The sequence below is a fragment of the Leguminivora glycinivorella genome, chromosome 4 (genome assembly GCF_023078275.1).
Source record: "Leguminivora glycinivorella isolate SPB_JAAS2020 chromosome 4, LegGlyc_1.1, whole genome shotgun sequence".
Classification (NCBI taxonomy): Eukaryota; Metazoa; Arthropoda; class Insecta; order Lepidoptera; family Tortricidae; genus Leguminivora; species Leguminivora glycinivorella.
The window spans coordinates 18050045-18072502 of record NC_062974.1 but is presented as its reverse complement, the minus strand read 5'-3'; the positions used below and the strand labels follow the sequence as shown (position 1 = coordinate 18072502).

General features: G+C 38.0%; 1 protein-coding gene across 1 annotated transcript; it reads left to right on the top strand.

Annotated features, from left to right (window-relative positions):
- The first annotated feature begins 310 nt into the window (after positions 1-310).
- LOC125225460 (facilitated trehalose transporter Tret1-like) lies at positions 311-21370 on the top strand. Its single transcript, XM_048129197.1, has 4 exons — positions 311-624; positions 13290-13430; positions 19181-19437; positions 20044-21370. The coding sequence occupies exons 1-4, from the start codon at positions 579-581 to the stop codon at positions 21010-21012; spliced, it is 1413 nt and encodes a 470-aa protein (XP_047985154.1). The 5' UTR covers positions 311-578; the 3' UTR covers positions 21013-21370.
- Positions 21371-22458: the final 1088 nt, after the last annotated feature.

The following is a 22458-nucleotide window of genomic DNA, read 5'->3' as shown; positions in this document are numbered from 1 at the left end:
GACCCCCATTATTACTGCGGTGCTTATCTGTCATAATGTATGTTAGGTGCCTATCATGTAGCATTACTCCTCGACAACGTAACACGATTCTCTGCACAGACTGCACAGTCATCTTTTACCGCAACAACATATCAAATAGCAAGCATAATGCTATTGCCATTACTCATTAGCGAGGCGCCAAAAACGTTATTTTAGTCAAATTTACAATTGAAGTTTACTATAACCAATTTGTCGACCTTTCAGAGGATGACGTGTACGCACATATAACGTTATCAGAGGGCTTTGAATGATAGCGTATGAGTATAGCGAGACAGAAGCGTGCCGGTGGCGCCCGCGGCGGTCGACGGTCGCCAGTCTTGACAGTATTGTCAACAAAACGGGAGCGTCGTGTGGTCGGTCAGTCATCGCAGCAGCATTCACGCCGCCGACGAATCGCGGCCAGCACGTGGCGGCTAATATTATCGCGGACAGACTGCGCGCGCCGCTCCAGTATCAACACATAAGCCTGTTCGCGCGCATGTCCGAGTCCAACAAACAACCATAAATGTTTATTTTAAAATTCCGAGTGAACACCAGCAATGAGCATCAGCCGCAAATGGAGGGAATATGTGGCAGCACTCAGTGGTTAGTTTTTTTGTTTTGCTTATTATTGCAATAGGTATCGGGAAAGCTTTCCAATGACACTTCAATTGTAGACATGTCTGTTGTCACCGAACTGTAGATGTATCTGATCTATTATTCACAAAAATCGTATAATTGCCATAACCATTACCCGCATGACAATTATGACATGAACTCTCCATTAAATCACTTGTGCTGAGTGGGTAACTTCTAGGTACGAGTATGTTTCGACTTTGGACTTACCCGCTCCTTTATAATTTCAGAATAAGTCTAGCTATTGAATTCCCGTCAAACTATACGGGTTAGTGATTGGCATTCGGCATAATGATTTCATTGTCAATTCCGTTTGTTGTGACAACAAGTGTATAGATTTCGTAGTCAGTTGCATTCCATTTAAAATAAACCTTAACACAACTGGAAAATGGAGTTTTTTTAAGTGTAGGCATATTCGTGATATGATAAGACAAGCCGCGTCCATGGCAACTTATTTGTTTTACAAGGAGGCAAAGTTGTTGTTTAACCGCACGTGCCAATATTGATACCCGAGCAAGCGAAAGATTCCAATATTGAACCGCGAGCGTAGCGAGTGGTTCAAAAAGTGGAATCTTGAGCGTTGCGAGGGTTTCAAGGCACGAAGGTTAAACAAACTTTGCCACCGAGAGAAACACAAAATGTTTCACCACACCAACACGAACAAAATGTTGACTATAATTACTATAAAACATCAAACTAAATCTAATCCATCAATCTATTCAATATTTATGATTCAAAATCATCATTTATAGGTAATTTCTACCAGCCAGCTTAAGACATCAAGTTAAAATTTATATCAAATTACTTTGTGAATAAAATGCAATTTTGCTATCTGTTTTCGAATAGCAAAGTAAGCCTTTACCAGTTGGTGTGGTAAAATATAACATACACGGTCTAGTGTTGAGCTTCTAATTATCTACCTACTACCTACGTGATATGTGTTTATCTGTGAATCGGTCATTCATAATTTTACTCGTATATATATTGTATATTTATGATAAATTTGTCTCCCGTTCCTCGTTACCATGGATAGGTACAAAGCGTTATATACTCGATCTAAACATAATTATCTGGAAATTTAAATAAATGTATATTGTGCCAATATTTTAGTCAGTTTGTCAGTTCAATGACAGATATATGAAATCTTAAAATGTATACGGGCACATCTGCTCCATACGCGGTATTTGTACCTAATAACTAATTCTTCGACCATAAACATTTTCCTGTTGGAAACATATGTATATAGCTATCGGGTATTAAAACATTCCTCGCCCATAAGTTGCCATAACATTACGATAACTGACGAAATGTCCTACATTAAACCATATAGCAGTCTTGAATATATATGAGCAAAATAGCCATTACATAGCTGTACATAAAGCTCATAAATACTTGACCACCACTGCCATTGAATGAGAGGTTCAATTACGATTTCAATTAGTATAAGTAGAAGTCAATTGTTTGCTTAAATGCTTACAACGAATCCGTTGCTCTTTCACTATCACGATCTGCTATCATAAACCTCTTATCGTATTTTCACACCACGTTTTTGTTGATCAATGATTCTATACGTAGATCACTAGATAAACTTTGCAATAGACAAATATAAAACAAAGAAACGACCTGTCACATATATCCGACCAAATAAGTTTGTTCCTAGATATTCAAGATTTCTATTGAATTATATACTTTTTTTTTATTTGGCGCTTTTTCTGATGACCGATTTTGTGGACAGACTTGACCTTTTAAAACTATGTATATTTCCATAGACCATAGAACGTTCACTATTTGTCGGAACTGTAGTTGTAGTATTACTTGGCCTAATTCCTACTGTTGTTACATACATTTTACTAATAGATTTTTACAAATAGGTACATATTTTGAATTAACAACTTCATTTACATACATAGTTAGTAAGTCATAAAATACAATTTACATATAAGCCAATCAATAAGCATATAACTGAAAAGTGATAACTTTACAGGTGGATTGGTTGTTAAGGGTTACGGATATGTTCCATTGCAGCAATGGACCATCAAAAAGTTGATAAACTTAAAAAGTCTCTCAAAAATTACTCGATGGCGTCACACCACGCCACGTCACGTCACGCCATAAACGACTCTCAAAAGACATAAAGTTTTAACTATCCAGTTCCTAGCTATCGAACCATATTGCTCTTTCAGTCAAAAATATAAGCATCAACCTACCTACTTACAGGTTCACGCAATTCAAATAATATTATTTGCGTAACCAAATACAGTGGATATCCCATGATGGATGTTTGTTGACCGAGTGCCATAATTCATAATAAATTGAACGGATAATGTTGGATGTTTTCTATGCATATAAGTATTTGTATATGATATATATCGTTGTCTGAGTACCCACAACATAAGCCATCTTGAGCTTACCGTGGGACTCTGTGTAAAACTGTCCTATAGGTAATTTTTATTTAGAAATAAAAAAGCATAAATAAACATAATATTTTAAAAACGCTAAGTAAAGGTTTATACATAGGTAATAGGCAAATGTTTTGTATTATATGTTAAGTTCGTGTCCCATTTGAGTAGAGATAGAATTTTACATATTTATCTACCATACCTACCTTATCACTTTGTTACAGCATATTCATGCTCATAAATATTCTTATAAGACCCCGCATTACTTTGAATCGGATAGTATTGTTGATCAGGAATTGATGAATTGTTTGTGTATATTTACATATTACAAGTACGATTTTTAATAACACGTGAACTTGCTACAATAAAAATCCCAATTTTATATATCGCGACGTAACGGTTTTACTTATATTTTTATGACCTCAACATTGGAATACCTCCTGTCCTACACAATGTTGTCTGATGACATTTGCAACAAGTCTGACCTGGGTTCCTAACCAACGTTACAATCACTTACACTTCGTAAGCATTTCGTGTGTAGCTCTCCCTATCGCTCTTCTGTAGTGGCGCGACAGAGCCGGACCGTGCTTCGATCACCACATAGCGTCAACGATTGTCACTTTGGCTATGCTAGCTGAGATAACAATATTTTGCATGGGCTGTGATAATTTTATAATTATTGGTCACTTGTTGTGGTGTCACTTGTAATCAAAGGTGCCGCATCTACTGGCGACCTTTGGACACAAGTGCACTGACCTTGTAAATCCGGAGACAGGACACGAAATATATGTAATTAGGAACATACTGCCTTAAGGTGACCCTTTGTATGAACTTTATCAACATGGACATAGCTGTTGGTATGATTATTGGCAGATATCATTTATTAATTGAATTTAATTTTCATTGAGCATCATCATCATTGGCCTTAACCTTCTGTTGCAGACGATTTATGGTGTAATATTCGAAGAGCACCTTTTCTGATGACTTATTAGACCGATGCGAGACCGACATAGTCTACCGCAGGACTGATAAGAGAAGTTTGCGGAAATCGGCGCTGAAACACCTTGGCGTCGTTTCTGTCTCTTATCAGCGAGTGCAGCAAACCATGACTCATCGCAAATTATGCGACCCTCCACAATGCATTTGCGCCACTCCGTTCGTTGTTCTGCAACCTTCTCCCAGAGTCGATAGTCAATATGAAAGGCAATCATGTCCCTCTTTGCGCAGTCTTTAAAACGAAGCAACGGCCTTCCAACGCTACGCTTTGCATTCGCAACAGCACCAAGAAGAACACGACGAGGTAGTCGAGAGGGTTCCATCCTGTGCACATGCCCTAACCAACGTTGTCGTCTCTGTTTAAGAAACGCGGTTAAGCTAGGCAACTGTGCAATTTCTAGAACCCTCTTGTTTGTCACCCGGTATTGAGCATTAGGTACATACATATATAGCTCAGGAATTGCTTCGCTTAGGAGCCCAAGCCCCTGCAGCGATAGAAGAGGATTTTTTTCAGAGTTCGTTTCCACTGTTTCCAGCGCTGGAAATGGAGGCCTTCAAAACTTTTTCCTCCTATATGCAGTGGCAAATAATTTTTACCTTACATATCAATATGTAAACATACCAAGTCATACGACAAATAAATAAATAATAAAAATATTATAGGACATCCTTACACAGATTGACTGAGCCCGGTAAGCTCAAGAATACTTGTCTTGTGGTGTGGGAACTAAGATCAGTAAGTATACATATAAATATGAAACATACAGATACATACTTATCACATAAATACAAAACTTGTTACAAAAATTAATACCCTAACCGGGATTCCAATCCAGGACTATCGATTAGGTACATAGTAGATAGTGACCCTACTAGATAAGACTTGTCGTTCAGACGATAAAATAAATAAATGCGATCTTAGCCGTGTAAGAAAATCCACAGACTCCAAAATAGAACACAAATATTTACAATACGCACATAAGTGATTCCTGGCACGCCCATAAACATGGCCGTTTTCTGTATCACATGAACAAAGGTCAGTCTGTAGAGGTCTTCAAGTTCCCACCCTTGCTTATGTCTTACCTCCTGTCTACATTACGAGTACTTACATATCGAGATATATGTCTTATTCAATCATCTGATATTATGTTGACCCTAGACTGCACATGGCACCTTACTTACCTACATCTGTATGTTTTTAATTTTTCAAGCCAAACTGTATCTAACGACGGCGGAAACTATAACGATATTGGCTTGATTGGTGACCAATTATTGTGTGTCTATGGTACGAATTAAAATAGGTCAATCAGCTCGTTATTGTAACGTGATATTAAATATAACTTTTGCCATTGGTGATACCATATAAAGACGTGTTTAAAATGAACAAGGTCGATTGTTGCCTGCTACAGTTCGATATTCGATAACCCCTTTGCTGAAAGTATAATGCTGCCAAGTGCCAACCCCGAACCTTCGGTCAAGAAGTGTAAACACACCCTAAGCTCAATAGAGGTGCAGTAGGTTCAGAGAGCGAAATATTTTAAAAGTCGTGGCGCCTTTTCTATTTTTTTTTAATTTAGATCAGAATACGGCTGTCAAACATGTAATTCGTTTCTCGACAGACTTCAGCGATGCGTATCAGGATTGACATACGCTCTATAAAAAAAATCACTAACATAGGGCTAATATGCAATTTATACGTTTGTAAATTTACTGATTCTAAAATTGACTCTATCGGACTCAACGATTTAACTTTTATTAAAAATGTGTATGTAATTCAAAATTTTCATTTAAAAGCAAGTTCTAAGTACCAGCTAACTAAAAAAAACAAGTGAAAATTTGTACAGAATCACTTTGCACATAATATGGATAAATTGCAATTTTGCGTAGGTACATGTGAATATGGTGTGTGGTGAAAAATCCATGGATTTGCTTTGATGTCTGCGTGACATCTTCTTATTCTAATTTCTAACGGAACAGATTGATTTGTATGCGGCAGCCGATCCTATTGTATTTAAGAACAATAACTGGCTTTTGTTGTCGCACATTTTTCTTTGAAGAATCCGATTCTTTTCATTGCTAAAATTATATTCGCATTCCGCCTGAATTTAAATTAAACGATATACCTAGATGATATATATAAAACAGGTGTATACGTGAAGTTTCTAGAAATACTAGGTTTACTTTCACGTGTTAAATTCGCATGGCCCAGTTAATTTTAAAATCCATGAACTCTCAAATAGCCACTTGCGGCTGCTGATTCTGACTTGAGTTCGTCCGATGATACGGGCAAGCGCAGTATACTTGTATCCGCTCGGTGTACCCCTTACATCGCCTCAGATTAGATTTAGATTTAGATTTCTTTATTTCATGATAAAAATTACACTATAAATTTGTTATATGCCAAATTAAGTTATGTTTATCTTCTCATCATGATCGTCGAAACTTACATTATAAATTGAAAATAATAAAATGAATATTTTCTCCCAATAAGGATCGTCATTTACAAATAGAAATACACAAAACACAATAAAATTAAGAAATGAAATAAAATCCGAAGTCAGTGTAATCAAATGCATGCTATCACAAATTCAATTCCATGTACTCATTTACAGAGTACAGAGGGTTATCTAACAAAAGGTTTCTCAATTTGCGCTTAAATGCTTCGTCATATGGCTCATTCCTAAGATCGGCAGTGTCAAAAGCATACCTACGTGTTGACTTTAGTTCCACGCAAGCCTCCCTAAGGTCCAGAACATTACCTATTGTTCCGTGATGTGGTAATATACAAATATGATGCAATATATGTAGACGTTTGACCATGAATATTCTGCTCAATCTATCGTCACTACTCGTACTTTGAAAAATTCTCGTGTCTCACACTGCTCCTCAAAGTTAAAACGCAGTAACTCTAATACATACTTACATGCATTCCATACATACTACAGTCTTTTCTTCTTCTTTATCGTATCCTCATGGCTGAGGGAGGGATTCTTTTCTACATTGTCAGAAGAAGATACAAGTTTTTTTCAGAGTAGTGACGCTATGTTATGTTGTTTGGATGTCTAGTCCAAATTACTCCAAATCCATTTCTTGATTTTCGGAAGGAAAAAGGTGTTAATAAAATAAGATGGAGAAATTGAACTAGGTAATTAGAAGCTTGCCCACTGATAAACATGCCTACAACTCCTACAAGTACTTACTTTAGATTATATTTCTCTGGCTCAACAACAACATGTTGATTGATTTCACATGTGTCAATATCCTACTGACATCGTTAATAATCAAACTCATTGTACCTACTCGTACCTAATAACTAATTGTAACCAATAGAGAGTTACTGTCAAAGTAAAATGTGTAATCACAGTGCATAGACTGCCATCTCTTGACACAAGCTTAAAACTTTTGAACCTCAGTTTTGACAATTTGGCTCATATTGTTAGCTTGATATGTGTTAAAATGTCAAATATTAATATTAGCGCCATCTAGCTGAGCGTACCCCAAAGGTGTAATGCCATCTAGGCCACCGTACCTTTTTCTGTATGGTACTGAGGTACGTTTTTTTCTTAGACTTTATCTGTCTATACGGAGTTATATATGTCTTTGTTGTAACTAACATTCCCGCCATAAGTTATATGAATATTTACAAAAGTTTTCGAAACCAGACTGAGTTGTAAAACTAAAAGATTTAGGGAAAATACGTTAAACTACTAAATCTATGATTTTTCTTTGGAATACATAAATGCTACACTTTTTGTAAATGAAAAACACAGAGTTACCTATACAGTTTCGGGTGGTTTCGGGTTCCTAGTTTAATATTGATACTTTTGCAATTGAAATACATAGGTACTTAGTTTACTTGTTGGTAAGGTATACTAGTATATGTAACCGCATAAAAAACGCCAATCAAAATAATTGACATAAATGTAGGTACTTGATTTGTTCTCAAAGTTCTAATGTCGATTTCATATAATCAATTGATCAGTCCTAATCAGTAATCATGGTGCTTATGCTTAAGTACCTATGTGCAGTGTACACATACATCAATTTGCATTATTTACTAAGACAGATATACAACAATGTCAATGATAGTCGTAATCGTAAAGAAATCGTCGCACCTTATGCGACCGGCTTATCGGTTTAAGCACTTATGTGTGTGGAATTTATTAGAACTAAAAACCCAAGGCGAAGATCTTGAGACCAAGGATCTTGTAATCTTGAAAAGATTTACTGTAAAGATATAAATGGAGTTACATACTAAATGGTTTTTATGAGTGATCTGAAATAAGGACGATTTTGAGTTGAAATTGCATATAAATATGCCCTTATCGCACTGACAAAATTTACCGTATTAGCATGTGCAGGTATTGCAAACCCTTCTGTATGGTGAGCCACATAATATGTCATATCATGTCATGTAATTTAAATTTAGAATTTTTTAAATTTTGGGTAATTTTTACGGCTTAGGTATACCCGCTAACTACCTGAGGAACATGTGGTCGTGTCAAATATTTTATTTTTTCTTTATGTACACACTTATTTTGTCGTTTTTAATAACATGATCAGGTTTTGTTTTTTTATGTCAGGTTCCTTGTGCCTCAATTTTTTATGACAAGTATTTAAGTAAGAATATTAAATTTGACATTTTAACACATATAAAGCTAAGAATATGTCTGGTCGTATGTGTGGTTGTCTGGTAGAGATCGCTTTTTAGCGATAAGACCGCCTGTTGTTACCTGCTTCTTAATATGTTTTGTTTTTGTAATCTCATTGTCAATAAGTGGTGTACAATAAAGTATATATTTTTATTTTTTTTAATATGTCAAATATTAATTTAAAAAAAATTAAAATTAAAATTTATTTATTTCAAGTAACACAACTCATAATTTACAATAAAATATAAAAAATACACAGACACAACACACATACTAAAAAGTCAAGCAGCTGTGATTGACACACTGATAGGATAACCCTTATCTATAGTTATTCCTCACTGTGTCAACCACAGGTGCATGAAGCCCACAACAAAATGCGACATAAGGGCAAAACCTGTTCGCAATCATTGACATGACGCTGTTGGAGCTGGAGCGCACACGCCGCACCAGAGATGCAGCCCGCAGGCGCATAGTAGCTTTAAAACATGCCACACGCGCCTCCGCGAACATCCCCGATGCGCTGCAGTATCGCGGCAGCCCCATCAGCGCCCTAAATGCATTATTATATTGTACTTGTAGGGCCTTATACGATTTAAGATTGGACTTTCGCCATAGACTGCAGGTATAAAATGTTGTACAAAAAGCTCTAAACAACGTCACTTTACTGTCATTTGAACACCGAGCAAATCTTCGTGCAATCATATTAGCTCTGATCGACAAGGCCCTACGTTCCCGCTCTATGTCATCATCGTCCTTGAGGTCGGACCTAACTATATGACCTAAATATTTGTACTGGTATACTCTTTTAAGGCAACCGCGTTAAGTCTAATAGGTGGTATCAATGACGGAATTTTAGACTCGACCCCAAACACCATGTACTGACTTTTCTCAACATTATACTTAAGTCCGTGCGAGTGAGAATACTCCTCACATACCTTCAGTAACCTTCTGATGCCACAAACTGACGCACTCAACAGCACCATGTCGTCTGCATAACTCAAATTGTTCACATTAACCCCATCTATATGACAGCCGGCATGCATGGTGCTGAGCGCTACAATAAGGTCATTCATATACAGGTTGAAAAGTGATGGTGAGCTTAATCCCCCCTGTCTCACTCCACACCTCAACCTGTACGGCTCAGACAATGTACCTGCCCATTTCACGTTGTTGATCTGGTTTCCATACCAATATCTGAATATACTTATAAGATCAGGCGCTAAGTTAATTCCCTCTAGTTTCTTCCAAAGCAATTCGTAGGAAACCAGATCAAACGCTTTCGATAAATCAAGGTAACAAGCATAGACCGGAGTATTCCTATCAACATAGTACGCGGCAGTATGCTTAAGGCACAGGATAGCGCTTTCAGTTGACAGCCCAGGCCTAAACCCGGTCACGCAACGAAAGGTTTTTACTCAACTGTACATTAAGCACACCGTCCAGTACCTTTGCAATAACAGTAGCAAGAGATATTGGTCTATAGTTCAATAATATTAGCGCCATTTAGCCGAGAGTCCCCGAAAGGTGTAACGCCGTCTAGGCCACCGAGGGCCATCGTACCTTTTTCTTAATGGTTCTCTGGTTCTGGTACGTTTATTTCTTAGACTTTCTCTGTCTATACAGAGTTACAATATGTCTTTGGTTTTATATATAATATTTCAGATGCTTAGAGAAATGACCTTAGACAAAATATTATGTCGCATACTTATACTCGTAGGGAAGTACCTCATGTAGTATTTAAGAGAAAATTTAATACAAGATAGCATTAACTATCCACGAAACTCATAGTTACTCGTATTGTTTTCAAGTATTCAGACAAGCGATGCGGTTACCGGCAGATAATGTCAACTTGAAATAGACAGTGATTCTGTTTTATTTTGAGAAATACATTTTAGTCCTAGTCGACAACTTTAAAGCAGTAGACATGCTGACATTTCAAAATTCTTGTGTATTTTTTATTTGCATATGAATCTTGACGAACATGATAATTTAAGTCATACCTAGTTATAGTCGTAATTAGTACTTTATTCATGAACAATACGACGACAACAACGTACAAGGGGAAATCTGCGATTTTTTTTTTGTATCAGATAGCACCTTGTACGTTGGTGGATAAGGTGCAATTTTCTGAAAAAAATAATTGCAGGTTGCCCCCTATACGTTGTATAATTATAGCACTGTGTCTGAACATATAAAATAGTACATGAAAAGATAGGAACAACAAACACTTCCGAATCTAGGTATAACACAGTATATAGGTATATAGGTATCTAGGTATTATACAGTTGTCGTACTGTTTTGACACTCGCGTCTGCGCTCATCTGTTTGTTCCTTTGTCAATGTTATCTCGTTTATACAGCGTGTGGATTCCATACGGGCGAATAATGTATCCAGTTAAAGTATCTGATTATACGAATCGTGTAGGATAATCATTTTGTTAAAAAGTGTTATTCATTAAGAGTAATTAATTTTTGAAATCTTGCCAAACAGCAATGTACACCATCCAATTAATTTGACATACATAAACGTCATGTCGTAATGACGTTTAGGTAGGTAGGCTAATTGATGTGGATATAATACTTTGCGTCCTGAATTATTATGTATGAAAAAAATATCTCATCTATTTAAAAAGAAAACCACGTAGTTAGGCTCCTTAGGTCCGATACTAATCGTCATTAAGATATTCGCCCGTATGGAATACACACGCTGTATACCTGCGCTCAATGCACTTTACCTGGTCCCCAGAACGAAATACGATAACAGGAGGGAATATCAAACGACCCAATTAAAAGGAAAAAAACAGAAGCATTAATTAATGCATTTGTGAAGTTATTGTAGTAATTTTACCTATGAACACAGTGGAAAGTTACCACACAGTTATGAACTTATGATGAACACAGTAATTATGTTCAAGAGCCGTCGCGTTTTTTCACAGGCAATTTGGTCGTTGCCATCGAAAGATAGCTACCAGTCCAATCAATAGTGCCTTATCTCTTAACGACGCTTGCAACCACCTTAATTGATCTTTTGGCCCTAGTAGTTTAGTAGCCTATGTTTTGGGCGCCAAGGGACAAGTTCAAAGCAGGCCTAACCTAACCCTGTCGCCATCCTTGACTAAAAACTTCATTAATCTCCTTATTATTTCTGCGCTAATTGCAGATTATTGTAACAATATTCACAAACAAATTATATTGATAACGTTGCTGTATGGGGTAACCACGCAATTTAACATACAAGCCAAAAGGTTATCACTTATCGGGCGCCGTGTTGCGATTAGTTATGGAAATTGCTAGTCAATACATTTTTTATGGCTAAAAGTAATATTAAATATAAATTGTAATACTTTTTAATCCCGTAATTTTTCTACCTCGCCTAGAATTAAAAAACGAGCATAGATCCATGGTTGCCAAATAAACTTAATAACTTCGCGTGGCATAGCTTCCACTCCTTATCCAGATGCCGAACTTGGATTTCATTTTTTTTTAATCTAACTGCATAATTCTCTGTGCTATGCGACCTGATATTACTTTTACACCATCATCATCTACGTTCGCCGGAAGGCAACAGCTGCAGTCGCGCCGCTACGTGCACTTCAGCTCGTTTGTTGTGCGCATGCCGCGGCCGCTGCAGAACACTATCGCGAGCGCAGACTTCTGGCCGAAAGGTGTGGTTTTTCGGCGGTTCCGGGGTAACCTGCCAAATCCCACACCGGGGCAAACGACGCAACGGAGCCACGCTGTGACGTCATCGCCCAAATCAATTGTTTAATTTTATTTTTATTATTGTTCTCTTTATTTTCTCTCTTTTTTGTTATCTAAGTTTCGTGACGCATTGGTTTTACTGTAATGTCATGTAAACATGTTTTTACTAATAAATAAATAAATAAATCATCCTCCCGTTTCCGCGTTCCGCTTTCCTGCTCTTTTTTCTTCTAATTCTATCTATTGGACATCGTTTTTTGCCTACCCACAGGCGTCTAAATATTAAGGCGATGATAGTGCACATACCAAGTTTTAAACTCTTAATTTCTAAGTTTATTTAAAAAGATAGAAATTCGAATATTGGATTGAATACAATGGAATCTTCCAAATTCAACATCGCAAAAAGGAAGGTTTCAAATTCAACACTGCAAACAAGTCTGGGCCTTACAAGGTTCATTTAATAGTACAGTCAACCAATTGGAACCCTAGGCCACTCTACAACCATGTCAAACTGACAAGCAAACCCTCTTGCACGACTTGCCTTGTCGCGCGCGAGTCCATACTCGTAGTCGCGTTTGATGTTGGACTCGCGCGCGACAAGGCAAGTTGTGCTAAAGGGTCTGTAGGCCTAGCACATGATGGCCGCGGGAGTATGTCGCCGCGAGATAGATGCCACGTCTTCTTCTAACTGTATTAATGACATAAGGACGGGTAGTCTATCTCGCGGCGACATACTCCCGCGGCCATCATGTGCTAGGCCTACTGTAAGAGATTTTTTCCAATGTGATTTATAATGTCACTATGACATAGTTCTACAGTGGCCTAGGATTGCAGTTGGTTGACGGTACAAAAACATCGTCTTTAATCGTATTCTCATCGTTTTTCAGCTACTTTGATCACGGCGGCGGCGGGCACGACCGTGGGCTGGACGTCGCCCACGCTGCCCATCCTCATGGCGCACGACTCGCCCATCGAGACTACCGCCGACCAGAGCTCCTGGATCGCCTCGCTCATGATCCTGTGCTCAGGTATACTAATAAACCACACACTACATGATATAGGGAGTTAAGAGGGTACCACCTCGAGGCCGCAGTCATATTCGATGGTTAGACCAGGCCCCGTAGCCGAATGGCATTTCTACGACGCGAAACGAAAACGAAACGCCGCCAAAGGTAGTCTGGCTCTGTCGTGCCAATACGCAAGAGCGATAGAGATTTATATCTACGAGCGTTTCGTTTCGTGAGCGTTTGTGCACTCGGCGGCTATCAAAAAAAGAAGAAGAAATACATGCCTACCAACAACGAATACGAGCGTGTGAAAAGTTCTGTTTGGTGTTTGCCAGTTCGGCATAGGTGTCCTATTTTTCACTAACGTTCCGATCCGAAGCAGATACCTTGTTTGTGTTCGGTGTTTGTGGGAAACACCAAGCATGTGAAGCCACTATCATAGTCACCTAACTATTTCAAAAGTAGGAGCAAAGTATTCATATTTTGACTGCATGAAAATTCTGGTTTGATATGGCTTTAGACATACGTTTCGAACAGCGTACAAGGACATAACGGTGGCTTCAAGATCTTTATACTTATTCCTACGTAATAAAATATGAATAATTAGTAAGTTCCGCTAATATCTGAAACTGAACAACCGTATACATGTTAAATTAGTCGAGGCCAGTTAGTTATTATCTTCTTATTTTCTACAATGACAAATAATGAACTAGCTCGTAACAATAGATCGACACTGCGTAAAAAGTGTGACGTCTAATGATAATAGGATATTATTCAATTGTACAGACCGTGTTTAAAGAATTGGACACATTATCGAACAAATATAACAAAAAAAAAATTACCAAATTTCATAAAGTACCTACTAATGTTTAAGCGAGATACCTACCTACAAAAAGTATTAATTAACACTTTTTTCGTAAATTACACTTCTACTTATATGACCAAACTAAACTGTGAAACTAAGACAAATAAATAAATACGTAAATAAATATTGGGGACACCTTACATAAACAGATCAACTTAGCCCCAAACTAAGCGAAGCTTGTACTATGGGAGCTAAGCGACGATATACATACTTAAATAGATAAATACATACTTATATATACACACAGAAAACATCCATGACTCAGGAACAAATAATTAAATATCACACATTTCTCAAAATCTACAAGATATTTGTATTACCTATAGATTCCTAACTTCCGTCAAAACAATAACAAAATGTGATGAAATATATGTTTTTTGTGATGAAACAGATTTATTTTATCACAAATTGTTGCAGCCAAGCCAATAGCCATTGGCGTGTTCCTAATTAATCGTACCGGACTGATGCGTGGAACCAACTCATTTATCTCCTATCGAATTTCTACGTCACCCATCAGTCATAATCTACCTACATTATCATTCGGCTGAACCACAAAACGTAATATGAATAAATAATAATAGGTACCTAATATTGGCTTTTATGCTTAACACATTAGCGGATTACCAGAGTTTACGAACTCTACGGTGTCAATCGTCACGCTGCGAATTATAATGAATGCCAAAACGTCCGCAAGGACGTGCTGTGTAAAATCTCATACAAAATAATGTACATACCAAAGTAACAAATCAGAAATGGTAACGGTGCCGACCGAATAATTGACAGACTGATATCGTCCCGCCACTCGCTCGTCGTGGGCCCCTAAAGTATAGTTTAGTTCAACAGTTATTATATTTATCACATGATAATTATGTTAAAAAGTTAATGGACCTTATCAGTATAAACTATGCGGCAGATAGTAGGTAAGTCTTTAGATTTTTTTGATAACTATACTATTTCATAGATTAGCAATGGATCAACCATTAAACCTACTCCTCTGTTTAATGTTGGATAACATTTAAGGTATGGTCGGATGTATAAGAAGTTAAAATTAAATATTTTGAATAACGTTTAGGCCTTGGATATTACCTTAATACCGATAACCATTTGATAACTTACATAGTCTATATGCACATCGACTTTTTTATTTTATTTAGTAGGTTATATTACCTACTACGTACATTAAAAGTAAAGCTAAATAACAAACTAATACATTTAAAAATACTTAGGTAAGTAGGTACCTACAAGTTGCTAGAAGATGACCATGGCAACCTAATCACAGATACTGCAGAGATAAAAAACACATGGCGTAACTACTTTCAGCAACTGCTTAACTGCCCTGAACTGGATGAGGCAATTCCCGCTACGAGAGAAGATAACCATACCCAGGTGGATCCTTTGTCTTTCGATGAGGTTCGGGGCTAAGAAATAACAATGCTCCAGGAATTGATAGCATACCATCGGAAGTATGGAAATATGGCGGAGGAGAGGACGCATGCATACGCAGTTATATGAATTAATTCATAGAATCTGGGAGGAGGGGCGACAGCCTCACGAGTGGAATAATTTGCGCAGGGATAATTTGCCCGATCCATAAGAAAGGCTGTATGTAGAAAGAAGTGCACAAATTATCGCGGGATTGCTCTTCTTCCATCTGCATATAAGATCCTATCGTATGTGCTGTTGAAGCGGTTGGAACCACTTGCGGAAAAAATCCTGAGTGATTATCAGTGTGGGTTTCGCCGCAACCGCAGCACGGTTGATCAGATATTCCGTTTAAAATTACTAATGGAGAAGAAATGGGAATACGCGCAGAGCATTCACGTATTGTTTGTGGATTTCAAAAAAGCATATGATAGCATTGATCGGGGGACCCTGTACACCATTTTTAGGAATTTTAGTGTCCCGAATAAGTTGGTGGATTTGATTGAAATGGCGACCAAGGAGAGCAAAATGAGGGTCAGGGTGAATAATGAGCTAACGGATAAATTTTCTGTTATAACGGGATTAAAACAGGGCGATGCTCTGTCACCGATGCTTTTTAATTTAGTGCTGGAATATGTGGTTCGGAAGGTACTTATGCTGGATAACGGGCTAGAGCTGAATGGAAAGCATGCGGTGATAGGGTACGCAGATGATCTAGCCCTGCTTGGCGAAACAAAACAGCAAATTGTCGAGTCCGTAATAGTGCTAGAAACCGAAGCCAAAAAGGTAGGCCTAAGTATTAGCAAGTATTAGCCATGAAAAGTCAGTGTCTACACATGAAGCGCTATAAGAACACACGCGTCAGAGGAGAAGATCTCCATGTTGGAGATACCGTTTACAAGGGGGTGGCCAAATTCAAATACTTAGGCTGCATCGTCACGGACGCCAATACCCGGGAGGAGGAAATTGACATCCAAATCCAAAACGCCTTGCGATGTAGTGCCGTCCTTCATAAGGTGTTGGTGTCCAAGCTCCTGAGTAAGACCACAAAAATACGTATAACATATAAGACCGTCATACGACCAATACTCATGTACGGATGCGAGACTTGGACACTGACCCTTAAAGAAGAAAACAAGTTACTGGTGGCAAAAAGGAAAGTGCTAAGAAATATCTTGGGCCCTGTGAGGAGAGCGGATGGTAGTTTTAGGCTCCTCAAAAATGTCGAAATTGAAGACCTTGGGGCTGCACCTAACATCATCGGCGAGACTAAAGCCCATGGTCTCCGTTGGCTCGGTCACGTTTTAAGAATGGAGGATGATCGTGGCGCGAAAAGGGCATACCTAGGTCTCTCTGTAGGACGCAGGCCAAGTGCACGACCTAGATATCGTTGGGGTGATGCCGTTGAAGCGGATCTGCACGATCTCCAAGCATACAACTGGAGGGACGTCGCTAAGGATCGGGATGATTGACGTGCACTCGTGTCGAAGGCCAAGACTCATTTGGGGTCGCTGCGCCAATAAGTAAGGTACCTACAAACATAATCCAGTGGTATTTTTACGTGCACTTGAAATTGCGATTACTAAAAATCAGTGAGAAAAAGCCAAATAACATTTTTCTAACACGAGCGCTAGAAATTGCGATTCTACTCGTAATGCTTTTAGTATTTACCACTCGTTTTCAATTACATATATAATAGAATTCAAATTGCTCGTAGCGAAAGTATTATTGAACAAAAACTAAACAAAATGGAGGGGTCGATGTTGAAAAAGCCGGCCCATGGACCCAATTGCTTTATAAAAGTCAATTGACGAGAGGTGTCTTTTTAAAACAGCTTATGTTTGTATGGAGATCGTGGAGAAATGGTTCCTTTATAAGAAACTCTACAATTTGCATTCTGTGAACCACTGTCAGTATTGTAAACTTGAGACGTAAGCCCTTTCGCATACTTAAGTTTTAAAATTTGGTCATCCTTATTGCACAATTTGAGAAATATTTGCATAGTTCCAAAACCGTGGCACTGGGAGTCGGTGCTTGCGCTCTTGTTATGAGGAACTGTTCTATTTATAAGTGTCACTCTCATACTACGGCTCAGACGTACATTCCCCGAATAAACCATAAAGATACAAAGGTAAATCAAATACGTTCGTTAAATGCATAGTTACCATTCTTGACGTAAGTTGTCCAAAATTAAACCTTAGTTCGATAACATAGAGATCTAAGAGCTGTTAGTACACAGGTGTGAACAGCAATCACATTAACAAGTGATTGCTGTTCACAATTTCAGTACATGCTATACAAATAAATCCCATACCAAAGATGTACATGTTTTGCATGTGTAAATCACACAACGTCGAGTAAGGAAATGAATAGTTTTATAGGTAGTTTCAACTCAGTTGAGGCCACGCACACTATAACACTGTCATGTAAAGACAACGAGATTTTGAAATTAGTGTTCTTACCGTGTACCGACTGCAGATTCAACAGTGAATTGCAAGAAAGACCAAAAAGTTTCTATTAACTATTTTGTTAAGAATTACGTCTATAGAACAATTTTCAAACAAAACAGAAAATAAAATATCTCGTATGTGATTAATTAATTGTCAGATTATGATTGTAACATTAATCGTAGAAATCAAAGATAATATGTAATAGATTGCCTTATTTTATCATCGTAGCTGTTAAAATGGTGTTTACCTATTTTTTCATTACTTATTAGCAGACATAGAAGTCGCGGTAGCAATAACGTCAATTAACATAGGGACATCCTTCCGATATAAAATATATCGATAGCTGAATACTTATTTGGAAGTGAAATTTCATAATGAGCTATAAAGTTCACCGGATAATACCATTACTGCTTTTAATACCATTAATGATAAGTATATCAATAAATAATAATGTTTTTCAAAAATATATTAATTGGTTTTTTTACATTCACTCACTCATTTCATTCATTCATTTTTTTGCAATCAGTACTAATCTTCATTTAGCTGTGTGTGTTATCATTCACTTCAACCTCCGTGGAATTACCTATACATTATTTAAAATAGTTAATTACTGTTTACTGTTAAGAATTACACAATATTTACAAACGCAATTACGCAAGCTATAAGTTACAAGGTATTTTCGATTTCAATGAAATCTTCATAATTTAAATAGGACTTAAAAATATATGGCTCTCATTACGCGTCTCGCGAGCGTAGCGTCGCGTCGGGCCAACTGTATGGTCTGTATGGCAAAACCTGACGCCGCATCGACGTCGTATCGTCTTTTTCCGTAAAGTTGGCCCGACGCTACGGTCGCGAGACGCTAAGTACGAGGGGAGTTACATCGCACAAAAAGAATACCTCAAAAATATTTGACACAATCTTATTTCTAGAGCCGTGTGTCAGATATGTATGCATATATTTATTTCATTTTTGTACAATGTTATTGCCGGTGACTGTACCTCTTTCACACCTATATTTCCTTCTATTTCCAGCCGCCAGTCCAATCCCCGCGTCGTACCTAGCCGACAGAATCGGCACGAAGAAGACGCTGCTGCTCGCGGCGGTGCCGTACATCATCGGCTGGGTGTTGGTCATGTTCGCGGGCAACATCCCCACGATCTACGCCTCGCGGCTCGTGTCCGGCCTGGGCTATGGTATCGCGTATACCGCCGCTCCTATGTACTTGGGGGAAATCGCCTCCGATGAGGTGCGGGGTGCTATGGCGACGCTCATCACTGTCATGTCTAAGGTTTGTGCCAGTAAGATGGTAAATTATACAAATTAGCCGTCATCATCGGTGCCGTACACCATCGGCTGGGTGTTGGTCATGTTCGCGGGCAACATCCCCACGATCTATCTCCTATGTACTTGGGGGAAATCCCCTCCGATGAGGTGCGGGGCGCTATGGCGACGCTCATTACTGTCATGTCTAAGGTTTGTGCGATTTGTAACTCTCTTCCTCCTTCTAGTGTTATCCTGGTATTTTGCTATGGTTCATAAGAGCCTGCAGTTAGTTCATTTTGGCAACTAAACCCATGATTTGGTGTAGACACTTAGACACGAACACGACTGCCATCTGACCTTCCAACCCAGAAGGCAATCTAGCCCTTATTGGGATTAGCCCAGTATCCTCACGATGCGATGTCATTTTGCGAGTTGTGCAACTTAAATATTTGATGTTTAATGACATAAATTAGATAAAGTACTCCCAGTAACTATCATAAAATAATACAACACCACTGTGAAGTACGAGTACGTAAATAAGACCTATTGTCAGTTTTATAAGATCAATAACGCTTAGTAAAAGTGATAATCAAAAACACAATTTTTCTCATCTATAAATTATGTATTTCAGTTCGGGATCCTGTCTCAGTACGCCATCGGGCCATACGTTTCGATGTTGGGACTGGCGAGCTTCAACGTCGCGATACCGATCCTGTTCGTAGTCACCTTCAGCGCTATGCCTGAATCTCCGTACTACTACTTGAAGCAAGGGCAGCCCGACCAGGCGGAGAGGTCCCTCAAGAAGCTCCGAGGACGACGTTACATGCGGGGAGAACTGGACAGCATGACACATCTGGTGAATGAAAACATGAAGGAGAAAAGTCGGTGGAAAGATTTGTTAATAGTCGGCGGGAACAGAAAGGGGCTTATAATTCTCTACGGCATATACTTCACACAGCAGTTCTGTGGGAGTACCGCGATCATTGCCTACGCCCAGCAAATCTTTGGTGCCGCAGACGGGGGCCTGGGGGACAAGGAGTCGTGTATCATATTCGGGACAGTGCAGTTGTTGACGTCTGCTATTTCGTCGCAGCTAGTCGATAGGTTAGGAAGAAAGCCGCTCCTCCTTATTTCATCGTGCGGTGTCGGCTTAACGAACATCATTGTAGGGGCATATTTCTTCATCAAGCATGAAAACAGCGAGTATGTCGTTAATTTAAAGTTCATTCCTATTATTGTGATACCAATATTTATATTTTCATACACCATAGGGTTAGCGACAGTGCCTTTCGCTATAACATCTGAAATATTTCCTACAAATATAAAATCGAAGGCCACGTGTGCTATACAGATATTTGTTGCGTTGATGACGTTTGCTGTGACCAAGTTGTACCAGGTGGTGGCGGACAACTACGGAACCCACGTGGCGTTCTGGTGCTTCGGGGCGTTGTCGGTGGCCGGGGTTATCTTTATTCTGGTCCTGCTTCCTGAGACTAAAGGCCAGTCGTTCGCAGCCATTCAAGAAAAGCTTTACACCAGTGATAAAGTGGTTTACGAGAAACGAGACGACCATGTTGACAGAGTGAGACTTAGTATTTAGTTTAAGTCAATCAGTTTCTACTTTTTGTGGCTTATAGTAACAGCTAGTTGAACAAAATAATATGTATCGTATTTAAAAACTGATTAATGTGTTTTAAAATATAAAAATAAAACAGCTTTTGTAAATAAAAACCGTAAAAAAACAATACGATTAACATTTCACAACTTTTTCACTAAAACTTTGATATGATTGACTTTATCATAATTTTTAATGCAACTAACAATTAGAAAGTAAGGAAGTTTTTACGATAATGTTAAGTTAATTTTCAGTATTCGTTATTCATACAGTTTTTATTGAATAAATGTGCTCTCAGCCAGTGTGATATTTAAGATAATATACACGGTATACTTAATACATTTTTCCCCTCACTAGCTCGGAAACACGTGTTTTGTCCTTTAATACCAGCTGGTAAAAACGCATTTTATCCACTAGTGGGTAAAGTAATTTGACCTTGAATAAAGTCAAATTAACTGCTTTTAAATTGATAAAAGTAGGTGAATCTAGTAATAAAGATGATTTACCACCTGTGGAACTACTGGAAGCAGTGATAAACGCATTTTTTGCGTTGTAGTTTCCTCGCTATAGTGAGGGGAAAAGTTTTGTGTTACACTCGGGTGCAAATGTATTTTACTTCTCGTGTATTAAAAAACTCGCAAGTTCAGGATTCTATTCTCGAACCACTCGCTTCGCTCGTGGTTCAACTATAGAATCCTTTCACTTGCTCGTTTTTCAATTCCACACTCGGCGTTAAAATACAACTTTGCCCCCTTGTATAACAAATAACTATTAATTTTTGTACGTACAATATAACTATAAGATAAACAAAAATAAGTGAGATGTAACAGAATAGTGTATATTTTATACAATAATTAATTAATGACGCACAGGCAACATTTCGATGTTTTGATTACGGCCGGTAATATTATGTTCCCTTGCTGTTATTGAGTAAATAATACGTTACCTATTAGGTTAAAACACGCTAGGTGCAATAATGAGTAGATATATAAAATTCCGTTGATTTCGTATCGAAAGTAAAATAACTCAAAAATATAGGTAATTAATATTAGTCTTACTTCAACATATAACAATCGAAACAATCAATGTTATTATTCCGAATTAGCTTGAATCTCTGCTTATTCCATTATTAAATAAACAAATATCCACTAACACTAAAAGTACTTACCAAATTCTGTACTTACTTAGAATTTACACTAAGTTCTTAACAGAAGTAAATTCAGATAATTAAGTGCCTAAAATTCCGTTAATTACCTACTTACAACTAAAATCCATACTAATATTATTAATGGGAAAGTGTGTGTGTCTGTTTGTTTGTCCGTCTTTCACTGCAAAACGGAGCGACGAATTGTCGTGATTTTTTAAGTGGAGATACTTGAAGGGACGGAAAGTGACATCTTTTTGTCTCTTTCTGTCGCGAGCGAAGCCGCG

Excerpts from the sequence above, each read along its gene's own strand:
- LOC125225460 (XM_048129197.1), top strand. The coding sequence starts at position 579 with ATGAGCATCAGCCGCAAATGGAGGGAATATGTGGCAGCACTCAGTG. Across the intron at positions 13,431-19,180 it reads GCTCATGATCCTGTGCTCAG|CCGCCAGTCCAATCCCCGCG; the intron begins GTATACTAATAA and ends TTCTATTTCCAG. Across the intron at positions 19,438-20,043 it reads TCATCACTGTCATGTCTAAG|TTCGGGATCCTGTCTCAGTA; the intron begins GTTTGTGCCAGT and ends TATGTATTTCAG.